General features: G+C 42.6%; 1 protein-coding gene across 1 annotated transcript; it reads left to right on the top strand.

Annotated features, from left to right (window-relative positions):
- Positions 1-13,293: 13,293 nt before the first annotated feature.
- LOC144763095 (olfactory receptor 2B2-like) lies at positions 13,294-14,238 on the top strand. The gene has a single exon (XM_078648391.1). It carries the CDS (start codon positions 13,294-13,296, stop codon positions 14,236-14,238), a length of 945 nt encoding a protein of 314 aa, XP_078504517.1.
- The last annotated feature ends 1,555 nt before the right edge of the window (positions 14,239-15,793 follow it).

Here is a 15,793-nt window from a genome sequence, read left to right as displayed (position 1 = left end):
GGTGTTGGGGTCCAGTTGGTTGTCGAGGTGGAAGTTGAGGTATTCCAGTAGGGTGTAGTTGGTGGATGTGATGGCCTGTGGGAAGATGATATCTGTGATGGAGTTGGTGAAGGGTTCATGGGGTTCAGGGGGTCGGTTCCTCAGAGAGTAGCGGTAGGGCTGGCCAGTATCTTGAAGAGAAGGTATTCCGTCAGGGCCATGGGCTCGTCGGGGAGTGTGCTCAGGCAGAGGGTGGATTTGTGGATAATGGCGATTCCTCCTCTTGGGCGGGTGGGGCGGTCCTTCCTGGAGATCTTGTATTCTTGAGGGATGGCAATTTCCGGTCCCGAGGTGGTGTTTGTCTGGGTTTTGGTGAAGAATGCTACGTCTGGGGTGGTGCTGTCGAGGAAGTCCCAGATTTCGGTGGCATGTTTGTGGGGGGGATCGGACTTTGAGGAGGATGCATTGCAAGGTCTTTGGTTCGTTGTGTTCTTGTCAGCGGGTTGTGCAGTAACTGTGTACTTGGCGGTGCTGCAGGTGTGCCTGCAGTGGTGACAGCTGAAGGGTCCGTGGGTGTCAGCTATTGATGCCAGCTTGCAGTTGTTGTTGTGGCCTGGGTTGAGTGCTTGGAGTGCTGCTGGGTCATAGTGTTTGTGGGGCGGAGGTCCAGGGTTCCTGGCGCTGGTCATGGTCGTGTCACGGACGAGCGCAGACATGCTTGCCATTGGCGCGCCTACTGCATGCCAGCAGAGCACCCGCACAGTGGCTGTCATTAAGTAGGGGTCGGGGAGGGTGGGACAGCTGAGAGGCGGGAGCAGAGAGGGGAGCTGGATTCGTCGCTCTGGTTGCGCTGGGGGGAAGGGCTGCAGGGGCAGCAGCAGCGAGGAGAAACGGGTGGGAAAGGAGGAAAAGTAGGTATAAAGGGTAAAAGAAAAAAACTGCAAAAAGCAGAAAAGTGCAGAAAAAAAGATTAGGAAAGAGGGATGGAAACGAGTGAAAAATTAGTGAAAAGAAGTGAAAAAACAGAGTGGAAAGCAGGAGATAGAGGTCCACTCGACCACCAGGGATGAGGTGCAGGTAAACCTGCGGGTGGAGGAGGGCCTCGAATGCTCACGCTAGAGAGTGCAGGCGATAGGGTGGCCTCACTCAATGGTGGAGCTGCGAGGGGGGGAGAGCGGTTTCACTGAAAAAAAGAGTCAGTGGTCCTGCTCCTTCCCTAATTATAATGTCCCCGTAACCTTTGTTTTTTAAAGGTTTTAAAAAAATTCTATTTCCTAACTATAACGCCCCTCTAACCTTTGCTTTTTTCAGTAAATATATATATATATATATATCTGAGTCCAAGAAACTGTTGGAAATAACATCTCTTACCAAATACATTGAGTGTAAGAGAATTCTATGTGGATTGATAATCTTTGTAATGCCAACCTTTAAAGATTTCCTCCCATATTTATTTTAAGAATAGATGTCAAACGCAGAGGTTTGCTCCTTTAAGTTGATGGAAACATTAATAACACATGCTAAACGATGACTGGATGAACAAAAAAGCGACAATAGATATCCTACTGAAAGAAACTGAGGCAGTTAAAGACCAAGAAGACATAAAGGCTCTATTTGATAAAATGGAAGAACACATTGGAAAACATGAAGAGGAAACAAGTATGCATCTAGCCCACAAATTCAATCATGATAAACTGGACTAATTAGCAGCGTGGACAATACGCATATGTAAATAATATTGTAAAGTGGCCATATGTTGTCAAGTTAGAGTAGAATTACCGTGGTGGTAAAATGGAACAAAGGTAGCTATTCCGATAAAATAATAGTAATAATAGTAATTCAGATCTAATTTTAACATCACTTTTCCTGTTTTCTCTTTACACAGGCGGAAAGGAAGGGACTCACCTCCTGTGGACTGTCTCATCCGATCCATCCTCCCTACCCTTTTCTTGCTCATCTTCTGGGTCCATTCTACATCCAGTTGAGATCCTGTATATATATTGATTTTTTCTATCCTTTCACCTTTTTCACCTTTTGCCACTTTGTTCTTCAGGAGGCTCTGACATAGCAAAAAAATCTTAAAAATGTCTTAAAAAATCCTTATTTAGTGTTCTCATTTCCAGATTTTGAATATGTGTATGGACAACATTCTTGCTGTGTGGTTTTCTAACCAGCCAATTTACACCGTTAGAATACCCTGCTACCTCCAGGTTAATCATCATGTTTGTCACTGTAGTTATGACAGTTGGTATTGTATATTACCTTATTTGGTCAGAATTGCTCCTTTTATGGTAATAGCTACCTTTGCTGCATTTTACCACTATGGTAATTCTACTCTAACTTGACAACATATGGCCACTTTACAATATTGTTTATATATGCGTATTGTTCACACTGCTGTTAACCTTGTCACAATTTACCACTATGGTTATTACAGACTGTTGTATTTATTACAGTCGATATCATAATGTGATTAAGTGAACATTATTGCTGTGCTAAACATTATGCACTAACTATCAGGCCATTCTATGTATTACTCTCTCCGGCGACAACACCTCGGTCTAGATATTGCTGCTGCGTTTTACCACTATGGTAATACTACTCCATTTTTGTCTACACAATGGCACTTTACAATGATGATTGCACACATGCGTTGTCTATGCCACGGGTCAGACTGTTAGACCACTATGGTTGTTTACACACGCTATTTTATCTATTCCAGCCGGTAAAATGCTGTAGCTATGTTTATGTTACTTTTGCGCTAATTATTTAGTTACTCGTGCGCTCCTCTACTACTATGTTTTAACCACATACCACATGTAGATGTTTGATACTAAGCACACGCAAACAAGTTAAACATTACAATTTTAGTGTTTTTTTGCCTGTTTACAAATGGCCGCCACAGTTACACCTTGTTTTCACTGTATCGTCATCACTTTTGCGTAAATGTCTATGGATAGCCTCCTCAGGTACATGCTCACTGTGTGAACAAGACAGCTTGTCTGTCGAAATGCTTTACCGAACTAACACTTTCTGTTTTACTTCCTGTACATGTATTAGCATTGTAAGCATGTATATATTGTTTTTTAATTATTAGCACTTAGTTTATATGCACTTGGAGGAGGTTGTTCCTTCTGCACTAGCACTTCACATTTTGACTGAAAAACTAGACATTTTAAATCAATAAGTCACACAATTTTGAATTTTGTGCATTAGCACTTTGGTCTGCAAAGGCACTTTAATAAGTCAACTTGATGTTATTGTTTGTAAAGTGTTTTACTCGTGAAAAGCCTTTGATTTCTCTTTAGGATTGCCAAATAGCAGATGATGCATTGCTTTACTACATCAATGATTTAAATTTTGACCTTGTTTATTGGGAAAATATACGAATGCAGGTATGAGCTGATGGACATTGGTTTTCTAGTTGCAATAACAATGGGTTATATGAGAGTAGACATTAGTTGCAGCAACATGATATATTATTGACTCTTGTAATGGATTGTACTTTTGCAGAATTGCACATATCGAAGATCCAGATAAAATCCAAAATGGTTGTCAGACAATCAAGATAGAGATTGTTCAAATGACTTGAGTATCAATGGGGTAATGGAATTAATGATGCACTTTTATTGTACAATTTTCACAGTTTGGTCATCAATGCATGCAGACAAGAGCATGGCAAATGTATAAGATTGACCTCATTGTGACCCTTGCTGGGACCAAGGATTGTTGGTGGTCTAGCTGACTACTACCTGCTTCACTCAATGCCCTACACAGAGAGAACATCTAGCATCATCCCCCTTATCTTCTGTGGCACAGTTGTCACGCCCTTACATCCCAAAGATGGCTTCATTGGCAAGCCCGTAATCCCACTTCCCGCAGTCCCATTCAGCACCAGGGATAGCCACGTACACATCTGCACTCAAGACGCCCGAGCTAGGCAGAGCTGGTCTGTCTGGTAATTCCTGGTCCAAGGACCCCTCCACGCTTCACCTCCAAGGGGCTCCCCTGACCTCAACCTTTTAGTCAAGTGTTGTTCTCAACCACTCCTGTTGAGCCCGTTCAGCAACAAGGGCAGCCAAGTCATCTCTAACCCCAGACTCCCTGGGGCAAGGTAAAATTGCTGTGAGTGTCCGAGGTTGGTCAAAAGACCTGCAAGAACTTAACTCTGAGTAGGTTCCGTTAACTCATCCCGCAAGTGACTGAGAATCATCTGGTATTTCTCCAATTAAATTGAATGGTAAAGTTTGACAGCTCTACAAAGTATCTATTTTATTATCACTGTCAATTCTATAACTCCAGTTAAACAAACTGTACATACTACATTATGGTGTCTAAATGTACATAAAAATAAGCTTTATTTTTATAAATTGGGGTCAGATTTCATTTGAGTCATGTCATTTACTTATTATCGATGGTACTGTAAAATGCTTTGCACGTGTTCCTCTAAGTAATCTTGCCTGCATTTGTTCACTCTACCAGGACTCAGAGAAGGTTTTCTAGTGTGAATCCAAGGTCCACATTTGGACACTGTGTTAATATTACATATATAACAGGTAACTTTCAGTAGATATCAATAGAGTTAGAATGTCATTCAGATTTCAAATTTTCCGTACTCATATTCTCTTTCGTTCATCTCTCTTACAGTCTTATCAATTTTCACATAGATCTTTGCCCAGTGCCCGGTCTTTACCTGGTACTTAGGTAAGCAGTATAGAGAATTTAGGATCCGCTCTGAGCACCCTTTTCTCATTATCTCCCCTTTTTTCACATCTGCTGATTGATTGGGACTTTCCTTTTTGTTTTCTTTCCTTCTATCCTTTATGCACAGTAGGTGCTGTTGTTTTATTTTCACTAGATGGGACATTTTTAGCCATTCTTTTGCTTACGCCCTGTGTACCTGAAACGTTTCATGTGCTTTTCAGGGCACTTACCCTCCCCCTCTTTTTCTTATATATATGGAGGGCATCGCATGCATATCTAGTGTACATTGTTCATCCTGTTACAAACTCAGTGCACTGTATTGTTATGTAATTGATGTGTTGTTATGTAATTTTCTTTGTACAGAGATTCAAGTGGCTCTCCTGAAGAAGGCGTACGTCACGCCGAAACGCGCGTAGAGAGTACTATCTATATCCACCAAGCTTTACCACCTTTGGTCCTTACCATTTTGTAATGTATGTTTGTCGTATATGTTGTTGAGTTATTGGTTTTAGTAATGTATATGTATTTCATACATGTGGTGTATTATTGATTTTGATGTTATTGTTTTGACATCGTGAATGTCACTTTTCAAACTTTTTATATTAAAAAAAAAATGTGTATGAATAAAATGAATTGGTTTTAACAGTCCTATGGGTAGTGTATTGAGCCTGTATTTATCAATGAGTATTACGTACAAGATCTGACTTTCAACAGATCACAAGTTGCCTAGGAATGTTACTATTATAAAAACCGATGTCAGTAGGCACAGCTTAAGGGTGCTTATCATGCTGTCTAAAGCTGGACAGGAGGGTAGTAGAATTTCCCTCACAAACTCTTAAAGGTGATGAAGGGAGCTATTCCACTATAGGACTGGAAACATCAGCCTGTTAGTGGGGTGCTCAACATTTAAGGACATGCATTTGGGACCCCTTCGTCAAGTTGCGAAGAGACCACGAGCCCCAGTGGACTCATTTACTATGAGGGTGGCAATTAAAGAAATACCAGCATGGGCAAGTAGCTGTTTAGGCTACAGGTGTATTCATTTGATGCTAAGTACATGTGAAGAACCTAAATGGCAACTGCTTCTCAAGGATGCTGTTTTAAGTTGAGGTGACAGGCTGAACTGTTCCTACTGGAGAAAGACCAAGGCTGATTTGCATATGGATGGTTCCTGTCTGAGGTGGCATGGTGGGCAAAAACAATGGGCTGGTATGCAGCCCGAGTAATTTCAATATAATTTCAAGCATCTCTCTCATCACTTTTTGGTAAAAATAGAGACCAGGCCCAACGCTGCAATGCAAACATTGTTTAATTAATCCGCCTGGAATTTGAGGCTATTATCTAAAGATATACTAGTTGTTTTCTACATGAATGCTACAGAGACTTGTATATGTGATTGTCTTGTGCATTCCCTCAGGTCTTCAGTAGATTCCAGACATCAGAGCACCATGGAGGATTGACAAAGCGACAGAGTATGAGCAGATGAAATACTGGATTCTATAAAACCTTGGTGTCTCAGTGTCGAGGACAGAGGGGCAGCCCTCCATGTCATCAACACTGCTTGAATGCCAGCACGTCTCTCTCAACTCTGAGCACAGAGGGGCACCTGCCTTGAAGTTAACACTGCCTCTATCTATGCATTGATGTGTCAGTACTGAGGGTCGAGGGAAAGCCCTGATTAATATCAGTACTCTCATGTTGCCCACTGTACTATTTCAATACTGAGACATGCCTCAGAAAGTGCCTTAGGAAGGTAAGACAACAGAGTTTGGAAAGAAATTAGACATTATCAGGATGGTAACTGCAGGTTGGTTGGAAGACCCCAGCATGTGAGTTTAGACTTTAATCCTCTGATGTTGTGGGAGGTGAGATGTACACGCGTGGTTGAAGATAGTGACAAAAGAGCCCGGCCAGACACTTTACCTTTCTTATCCTCTTTTCAGCAGTGATTCTCTCTAACTTCTGTAACACTTCTCTCCAACTAATTACTGCTACTCATGTCTTTCTCTGTAGTTCCTGTCACTCCTTTCTCTGTAAGGATTATTTCCCTATTCACTGTAATTCTTCCTTCTCCCAGTTCTTCTCTACAGTCTGTGTAATGTGTATTTTCTCTCTATCTAATCCAATTCTCCACCCTCGAAATTTTTTGTCTGCTCTGTAATGCTTCTCTCACCTTGGTTTTGAAAGGACTGATAGAAGGGTGGAACTTTATATGTTTGTGGGCGGGCTGCTCATATTTACTTTGACCTCTCCTGGGTGTTACTTTATGCATTTATTTAGCAGTGATGGTGCTATGTGTATTTGCAAAGTGCACTACAACCTACCAGGATTTCTGGTGCTGAGCAGGCGTGGTGCTTAGGCATGCCTATGGTAAGCTGGTTAACTGAAGATCCGGATCTTCAGCTTCTTGCAGAATTCAGAATGAGGGGGGGGGGGCTCTGGTGTGGAACGGGAGGTCATTCAATGCTTTAGGAGTAATTTAAGAGAGTGCTTATCCTCCTAATCATGGTCTGTGTATGTTTGGGATGTGTGTGAGTAGGAATCCTGCAAAGCATCGCTGCCTGAGTATTTGATGGAAGGAGAGAGAAGCCACTGTTTAGATAAGTGGCGTCTGAGTTGTGTAGTGCCTTAGATGTGTGTGTGAGGAGTTTTATTTGCACGCATTTGTTTTTGGGGAGCGAATGTAGTTCCCCAGAGGTGTACTGTGATGTGAGGTCTGTGTGGGAGGTTGAGGATGAGTCTAGCTGTTGAGTTCTGGATGGTTTGCATTCTTCTAGTGAGTTGTTTGGTGATTCTGGCATAGAGGATGTTAAGCTAGTCCAACTTGCTGGTGACTAGGACTTGAGTGGCAGTTTTACTAGTCCTGCTTTGAATATCTTCATTAGCATCTTCAGTGTGTCGAAGAAGGATGCAGTGATGGCGTTGACTTGGGTGTTCATGTGCATTTTGCTGTTGATAATTATTCCAACCTTCCTAGCGTGGGTTCTGGATGTGGGACTGAGTTTAGCCTGTCACCAGTTGGAGTTCCATGGTGAGGTGTTATTGCCAAAAATCACTACGTCTGTCTTTTCGGTGTTCAAATTGAGACAATTGACTTACGTCTAGTTAGAAATATCGGCCATGGAGGCGGTCCACCAGACACAGTGGCGTTTCAGCAGATTTGGGTCCTGTGTGTACGAGTTGGCTTGTGTTCCATCTCTTGTCATTGGGTTGCACTTGAGGGGAGCCAGAGTGTCAGTGCATGCTGTAAGCCATCTGTTGAGATTTTTATGACTTTCACTGATATGCTCAGGCTGGTGCTTCGAGAGGGCAGAAGACCACTCATTTTCTGAAATGCTTTCCCAGCTGTGAGAGTTGATTTGATAGAGGGATGCTGTGTTGGTGCAGGATGGGTATGCTGAAACTGAAGGGGCATAGTCTGTCCAGGTCAGAGTTGCTGGCTGTTGACTGTGATGTTGCTGATTGAGGTGAAAATTAGGTCCGGCCTTATTTACAAATTCAGTAAAATTCTGGGTGAGCCAGGGTTTCCAAGGTCTCATAGAAGGGCAGTAGTAGAGTGTGGGTTGGCTCTGTTTTCTAGGTCAATATTAAGGTCTCTGAGGAGGCCGAAGGCACTGGAATTGATGGGAAGGTGCGCAACAAGGTCTCTGAAGTTGCTGGCGAAATTGGGGTGGATCGACACATCATGCTATGTAACCTCCTGACCTATATCATAGTTACACGAAATGCCACTGCAAGCAACTGGAGTGCACATGAGAAAGAGGATGTTAACAGGTGCAGTGTTTTTTCCCATTAGTGGTACAAGTGACTGTCACACTAACAACACCTTTCTCCAGGCACCACAACCCACCGCGGTCCATGCAGGTAACAGTGGTGGGGCCGCGTGGGGGGTGTGGATTTCAACCGACGATCCCAATGGAAAGTTAAATAAATAAATAATTAATTTTCCCTCTGCATCGTCCCTCAAAATCCCCCCGCACGGGGTCCCACCGCCCCACCGATGTTACCTGCATGGACCGCGGCTGCTTGTGGTGCCTGGAGAAAGGTGTTGAAAAAAACACTGCATCTTCAGTGACTCAAAGAAGAATGCAGTGATGGCGCTGACTTGGGTGTTCATTTGCACTTTGCTGTTGGTAATTATTCCAACCTTCCTACCTGTTACCTGCACAGACCGTGGCTGAACACAAGATTGATTACCCTTCATGTGAGTTTATCTCTGTCTTACGATTGGTTTGTATGGATATTTGTGTGTGAGAAGCTGTGATTTTTCTGATGTCAGTAATTTCCCTATCCTAGAGCCTATCTGTCATGGCTCTCTAAAGTTCTTTTTGTATACATTTACATTTTCAACCACCCTCTACTTCAATGGTCTTCTGAATTTCATTTATTTTTCCAGTGGTAGTACCTGACCATCCATTCTTACCATTTCTGCAGTGCCCATGTATGTTCATCTTAAGCTAGAGGTTCTCTCCCTAGAACCTGGTAAATTAAGTCTTTTCAGTTCCTCTACGTAGTGCTTGACAAGTCTGTTTGCTCACCTTTCATTTCCCTGTTGGGTTGGAGGCCAGTTGAAAAAAGACTGGGCTGCTCCTGTTGCCTCTGCAGCTTTACCCCAGGGAGGCTTCAAGAGAGAAAGTGTGGGATGGGGGAGGTTGAGAGAAAGTTATCAAAGTGGGAAAAGATAGAGGAAAGCTCACTGGAGCATTTTTTTCCAGTGCTGCTTTTTGTTCCCCAGTCCAGCCTAACATCAAAAGTATCATCTCTCTCTCTCTTACTATCATAGCTGTGCCTCAGCAGGAGAGGCTGGACCTACACGCTTTCTAGAAGCAAGAACAGGTGCGATATGCGTACCATAGTTTTGTGACCAACATTCGGAATTAAAGTTGGTCGCAGTGTGACCTACCTCTTTCATATCCACAAGGTAGGTCACAAACTGTGAACTACTTCTATTGTTTGCTGTCACAGGGTGGCGGCCTGTTGGGGTCTCCAAACCAATATTTAGAAAAAACAAGAGCGATCCATATGTCCTTGTGAACTGGGGGTTGCTATGAGCAAAAAACAATGTTCACAAGGAACTCATTCACCAAAAATAATACAAACTCTGCAAGAAGGTATAAATGTAAATGTAAATGTGGGATACTTGTAAAGCGCACTGTTACTCTACCCGAGTGTCCTGGCGCTGTAGACCGCTGGGGAACCCGTCCTGGTTTTCCCTGTGAGATGGTCCCTTTCTGGGTATTTCCAGGGTGAAACCACCAGGTATCCGCGGCGTCTGTGGGGGGCCGTTGTAGAGATGAGGCAAGCTAATGCTCAGAGTTGCCGAGTGTGTTCCCTGGTTAGAGTAGGCACTGAGGCGAGAATTATCGAGTCCGTTGACCCTGGTCCAAGACCCTGCCGCGTCGGGAATTGAACCCTGGTCCCGGGTATAGCTTGCTTGAATGAATCAAATTTGGCTGAAGTGAGTAGGACTTGGAAAGACTGTTGTGTCTGCTTTTAAAAATCTATGTAATATTGTTCTGATTGAATGTAATGAAGGTCTCATTTTACATACCTGTTTTTGTCTTTGATTAATTCAAGCCAGCGATACCTTCTTGCAGAGTTTGTATTATTTTTGGTGAATGAGCTCCTTGTGAACATTGTCCTTTGGTCATAGGGTCTTCAAACCGCCATGTCTGTGATTAAATGTCAATAAAGTTAACTTTTGTTTAATTAATGCAGCCTTCCTATTTACTTGTAGGAAATGAAACTGTATTAAAAATAACTCTTCTTGATGGAGTTTTAATGAGAGTTGGAAGTGGTCCCCTGGGCCCACTCACTTCTCTCTGTAACTTGTTCTACATGCACAAGGGGGAAGAGGTAGAAAGGGGACCCCTTACATTTTGCAAGGGAGCTACCAACCCAAAGTGGGGGTCAGTAACATTTCAGTGGTTAGCAACTGGAATTACAGTCACAATATAATCACACATCACATACCGAACTGCTATTCGGAAGGGGCACATACAATACGTCCATTGCAAGAGCATTTCGGTATGGGTTGCAAACCCATATTAAAATGTAACTGTGTCCCACAATGAATTTTTCACATAGTAAAGAATTATGTGTGTGACCATGACCAAAGATTCACAGTGTTTGCAACTGAAAGATAATTAGAACACGCAGCCCCACATTCACTATTTGTATCAGAATAATCTGCATCGGCTTGTACAGCGTATCCTTGGGGAGTCCTGTCTACATCACACTATAAAATCCATGTCACATTCCCTTTCAGTTGCACATTATTACATCTATTTCATGACAGTACAATTCCTTTCAGTATCACATTATTATAGCTATGTCACAACCGCACAAGCCCTGTCAGTATCACATTATTAAACCTATGTCACAATCCCTGTCAGTTGCACATTATTATATCTATGTCACGTCAGCTCAATCCCTGCCAGTACTATATTATTATAACCATGTCATGACAGCACAGTTCCTGTCAGTATCGCATTATTATATCTATGCTACAACAACACAAGCCCTGTCAGTATCACATTATTAAATCTATGTCACGACAGCACAAGCCCTGTCAGTATCACATTATTAAACCTATGTCACAATCCCTGTCAGTATCACAATATTATATCTATGTTACAACAGCATAATCCCTCAGTATCACATTAATATATCTATTTCACAACAGCACAATCCCTGCCAGTATCACATTATTAAATCTATGTCACAACAGCACAAGCCCTGTCAGTATCACATTATTAAACCTATGTCACAATCCCTGTCAGTTGCACATTATTATATCTGTCACGACAGCACAATTCTTGTCAGTATCACAATATTATTTTTATATCACAGCAGCACAATCCTTGCCAGTATCGCATTATTATTTCTATGTCACGACAATACTATCCCTGTCAGTATCACAATCTTTAAGCTATGTCACAACAGCACAATTTATGTCAGTATCACATTATTATATCTATGTCACGACAGCACAATCCCTGTCAGTATCACATTATTATATCTATTTCACAACAGCACAATCCCTGCCAGTATCACATTATTAAATCTATGTCACAATAGCACAAGCCCTGCCAGTATCACATTAATATATCTATTTCACAACAGCACAATCCCTGCCAGTATCACATTATTAAATCTATGTCACAACAGCACAAGCCCTGTCAGTATCACATTATTAAACCTATGTCACAATCCCTGTCAGTTGCACATTATTATATCTGTCACGACAGCACAATTCTTGTCAGTATCACAATAATATTTTTATATCACAGCAGCACAATCCTTGCCAGTATCGCATTATTATTTCTATGTCACGACAATACTATCCTTGTCAGTATCACAATCTTTAAGCTATGTCACAACAGCACAATTTATGTCAGTATCACATTATTATATCTATTTCACAACAGCATAATCCCTGTCAGTATCACATTATTCTATCTATTTCACAACAGCACAATCCCTGCCAGTATCACATTATTATATCTATGTCACAACAGCCCAAGCCCTGTCAGTATCACATTATTAAACCTATGTCACAATCCCTGTCAGTTGCACATTATTATATCTGTCACGACAGCACAATTCTTGTCAGTATCACAATAATATTTTTATATCACAGCAGCACAATCCTTGCCAGTATCGCATTATTATTTCTATGTCACGACAATACTATCCTTGTCAGTATCACAATCTTTAAGCTATGTCACAACAGCACAATTTATGTCAGTATCACATTATTATATCTATTTCACAACAGCGCAATCCCTGTCAATATCACATTATAATATCTATTTCACAACAGCACAATCCCTGCCAGTATCACATTATTATATCTATGTCACAACAGCCCAAGCCCTGTCAGTATCACATTAATAAACCTATGTCACAATCCCTGTCAGTTGCACATTATTATATCTGTCACGACAGCACAATTTATGTCAGTATCACATTATTATATCTATGTCACGACAATACTATCCTTGTCAGTATCACAATCTTTAAGCTATGTCACAACAGCACAATTTATGTCAGTATCACATTATTATATCTATGTCACAACAGCGCAATCCCTGTCAGTATCACATTATTATATCTATATCACAACAGAACAATTCTTGTCAGTATCACAATCTTTAAGCTATGTCACAACAGCACAATCCCTGTCAGTTAAGTGCTAAACAGAGCCACCTTTCTTGGCAGTGTGCAGGAAGAGGCCTGCAATCATGGTGTAAGGATGCCTGTGTTGGTGCGAGGCTGCACTGTGCTCACCAGTGAGGGGAGAGAACAGAAATGAGCAATATATGATTAGATAAGGTGCATTCCCTTCCTCTCTGTGTGACAGAGTGCAGCACTGCAGCTTGTCTATCTGTGTTGTGCTGATCACATCTTTGTAAATCTGGCCCTTAGCTTCCAGCATGTTACCTAACCAGTAACATAACTGCCCTTGTATTCCACAGTAAAGTATTGTTACTGTACTCTAGACAGTGCAACACTTCTCTTTCTGTTTGTATCTGTAGCACTATTCACCTGGCCTAATATTGATACATAACTTAACATTTTTTTCATTGCAGATTTACAAAGAGGACCATGTCACAAACAATAAACCAAACTATGGTGAATGAGTTCATTCTGCTGGGATTTTCATACCAACGCCAGATAAAATATGCTATGTTTTCCATTTTTCTTGTGATCTATCTGGTTACCATTGTAGCTAACATTATCATCATCATATTAATCCAAGTGGACTCCAAACTTCACTCTCCAATGTACTTTTTTCTATGTAACTTATCAGTCATCGATCTCTGGTACTCTTCAGCAAATGTCCCTAAAGGTTTGGAGGGGTTCATCGAAGGGAGGAGCGTCATCACATTTGCTGGATGCGCTGCTCAAATGTACTGTGCCCTCTCCTTGGGTATTACTCAATGCATCCTTCTGGCGGTCATGGCATGGGATCGATACATCGCGATATGCAACCCCCTGAACTATGTCATGGTCATGAACAGGAGTTTCTGCATTCGGCTGGCAGCCATTACCTGGTGCAGCGGATTTCTCCTGTCAGTCGTTCATGTGTCTGTCACACTAACAGTTCCATTCTGTGAGCACCACAAGATTGATTATCCTTCATGTGAGGTGACCGCTGTCTTACGATTGGCTTGTATGGATATTCGTTTCCGAGAAGCTGTGATTTTTCTGATGTCGGTAATGATCCTTCTGGTCCCATTCTCCATAATTCTCTTCACCTACTCTTACATCATCTCCACCATCCTGAGGATGCCGACAACAGCTGGAAGACAAAACGCCTTCTCCACCTGCGGCTCACACTTGCTGGTGGTGACACTCTTCTTCGGGACAGCAATAGCGATGTATATGAGACCCAGGTCAATGATATCTCCAGAGAACGATAAAGTTATCTCGATGTTCTATGGAGCAGTGACTCCAATGCTTAACCCACTCATTTATTCTATGAGGAACAAAGATGTGGTGCAGGCATTTCATAAACTCCTCCGGAATCATATAGGCTCCAAAGATTAAAGATCTAGAGCCTAAAAGATATTCTGGAATTTAGATCATCTCATTGGTGCATTCCCATGGTCTATGAGCTTAGATGTTGCATAACTCCCTTCTGATCAAATGCATGAAAGTCAGACATGTTAATATAGCTATGAATCAGACCTTTTGTCTACATACATGTTTTATGGAGTAAAAGAACTTCAAAACACTTGGAGAACAGCAGTGAAGCCAGAAAGACTGAACCTATCATATTAAGAGAGCCTGGAGCGGGCGTAGAGTCAGGTCAAGAGCTCAGGGACACAGTGCATGCAATAGCTGTAGGAGAGTGGGGTCTGCAATCCCATGGCCACCCCAGATTTTTGCTTTTTGCTTCACTGATTTACGACTTTCCCTGGCTGTGGGCCTGATAATCAGACCCACAGCCTAGCTGTTCTCTCTCTAAATTACAAACATGTACCCTAGGTGCATTTACCAATTGGTACTGAGTCACCTTATCAGTCCCTGTACAGAGTACCTTAGGTACCCAGGGCATAGGTGTACCCAGGGCCTACCAGAGGCTGCAGCATGTATTATGCCACCCCTGGCTGGCCATCTAAACAGACACAACTGGCTGCACGACAGCTGGGGCAAGGTGGTGTAATCACCCTTTGCTTTAGATATAGTTCCCTATATCTAAACCTAAAATGGACACATATATTCCTATCAGTCACTCCTACGGAAGGCCTTATCAATCCTGAAGGCAGAGTGCTTGGAATTATGTGAGATGGTGCTCTGGCATGAGCTGAGCCCGTTTGCAGCTTGCGGAACCAAGTCCTAATAGCTGTTCCATGATAACGCTATACCATATACTCTTAAGTGCATTATAATCCTCGCGGTTAAATGCTAACTCTGGTATAGCATTATCAAAACATGTCGAGTAAGGTGTCATACGAATTGGAATACTACCCCCTCGCCAATTCTGGCGACGGGGGTAGCATTCCACCCTTCTAGAGGGACACAACATGTATGTAACTGTAAACCCCGGTTAAAGTTAACTCAAGCCTCAGCATCCCAAAATGGATGCTGCCACCACAGACACAAATCTGACCTCCTGCTGCTGGGAATCCTTCCAGCGAGGGAGGCTCAGACAAAGGGTTTCCTGCCTTGGGAGGTGCTAGCACCACCCCAGACAGGATTTTGTGTATTAGGTAGGCCAAGGCTGAAAGGAATGAGACATGCCTGGGGCACACAAGGTGGCCTGGGCATACACCGCTTCCAACCAGTTGCTGGGGCACTCCAGCTTTAGCTCTGGCGGGAAACTGGACAAAGGATAGGGGGTGTAACCACCCCCTTCCTGGTCCCACCCAGAGGAGGGACCTAGTCGTAGTGCAGCCCCCTTTAGCTGAATAAAGGTAGGAGCTGGTCCCATTCCCAGTTAGATTAATCTTGACAACTTCCACGAAGAAACTCTTGACCTTCGACCTCCTGAAACTCAGAAGACTGAAGAGTCTCCCCTATAGTCAGGGAGTGACCATCCTGCTTCGCAGGCACCATCAAGCTCCTGTGCGGTTTGCTGTAAAGTCCTTCCATCCCGGAA

The sequence above is a fragment of the Lissotriton helveticus genome, chromosome 6 (genome assembly GCF_964261635.1).
Source record: "Lissotriton helveticus chromosome 6, aLisHel1.1, whole genome shotgun sequence".
Lineage (NCBI taxonomy): Eukaryota > Metazoa > Chordata > Amphibia > Caudata > Salamandridae > Lissotriton > Lissotriton helveticus.
The sequence above is the reverse complement of the archived record's forward strand: the minus strand, read 5'-3'. Positions and strand labels throughout refer to the sequence as shown.

What these genes read in the sequence shown, in the direction of transcription:
- LOC144763095 (XM_078648391.1), top strand. Translation starts at nt 13,294, where the DNA reads ATGTCACAAACAATAAACCAAACTATGGTGAATGAGTTCATTCTGCTG.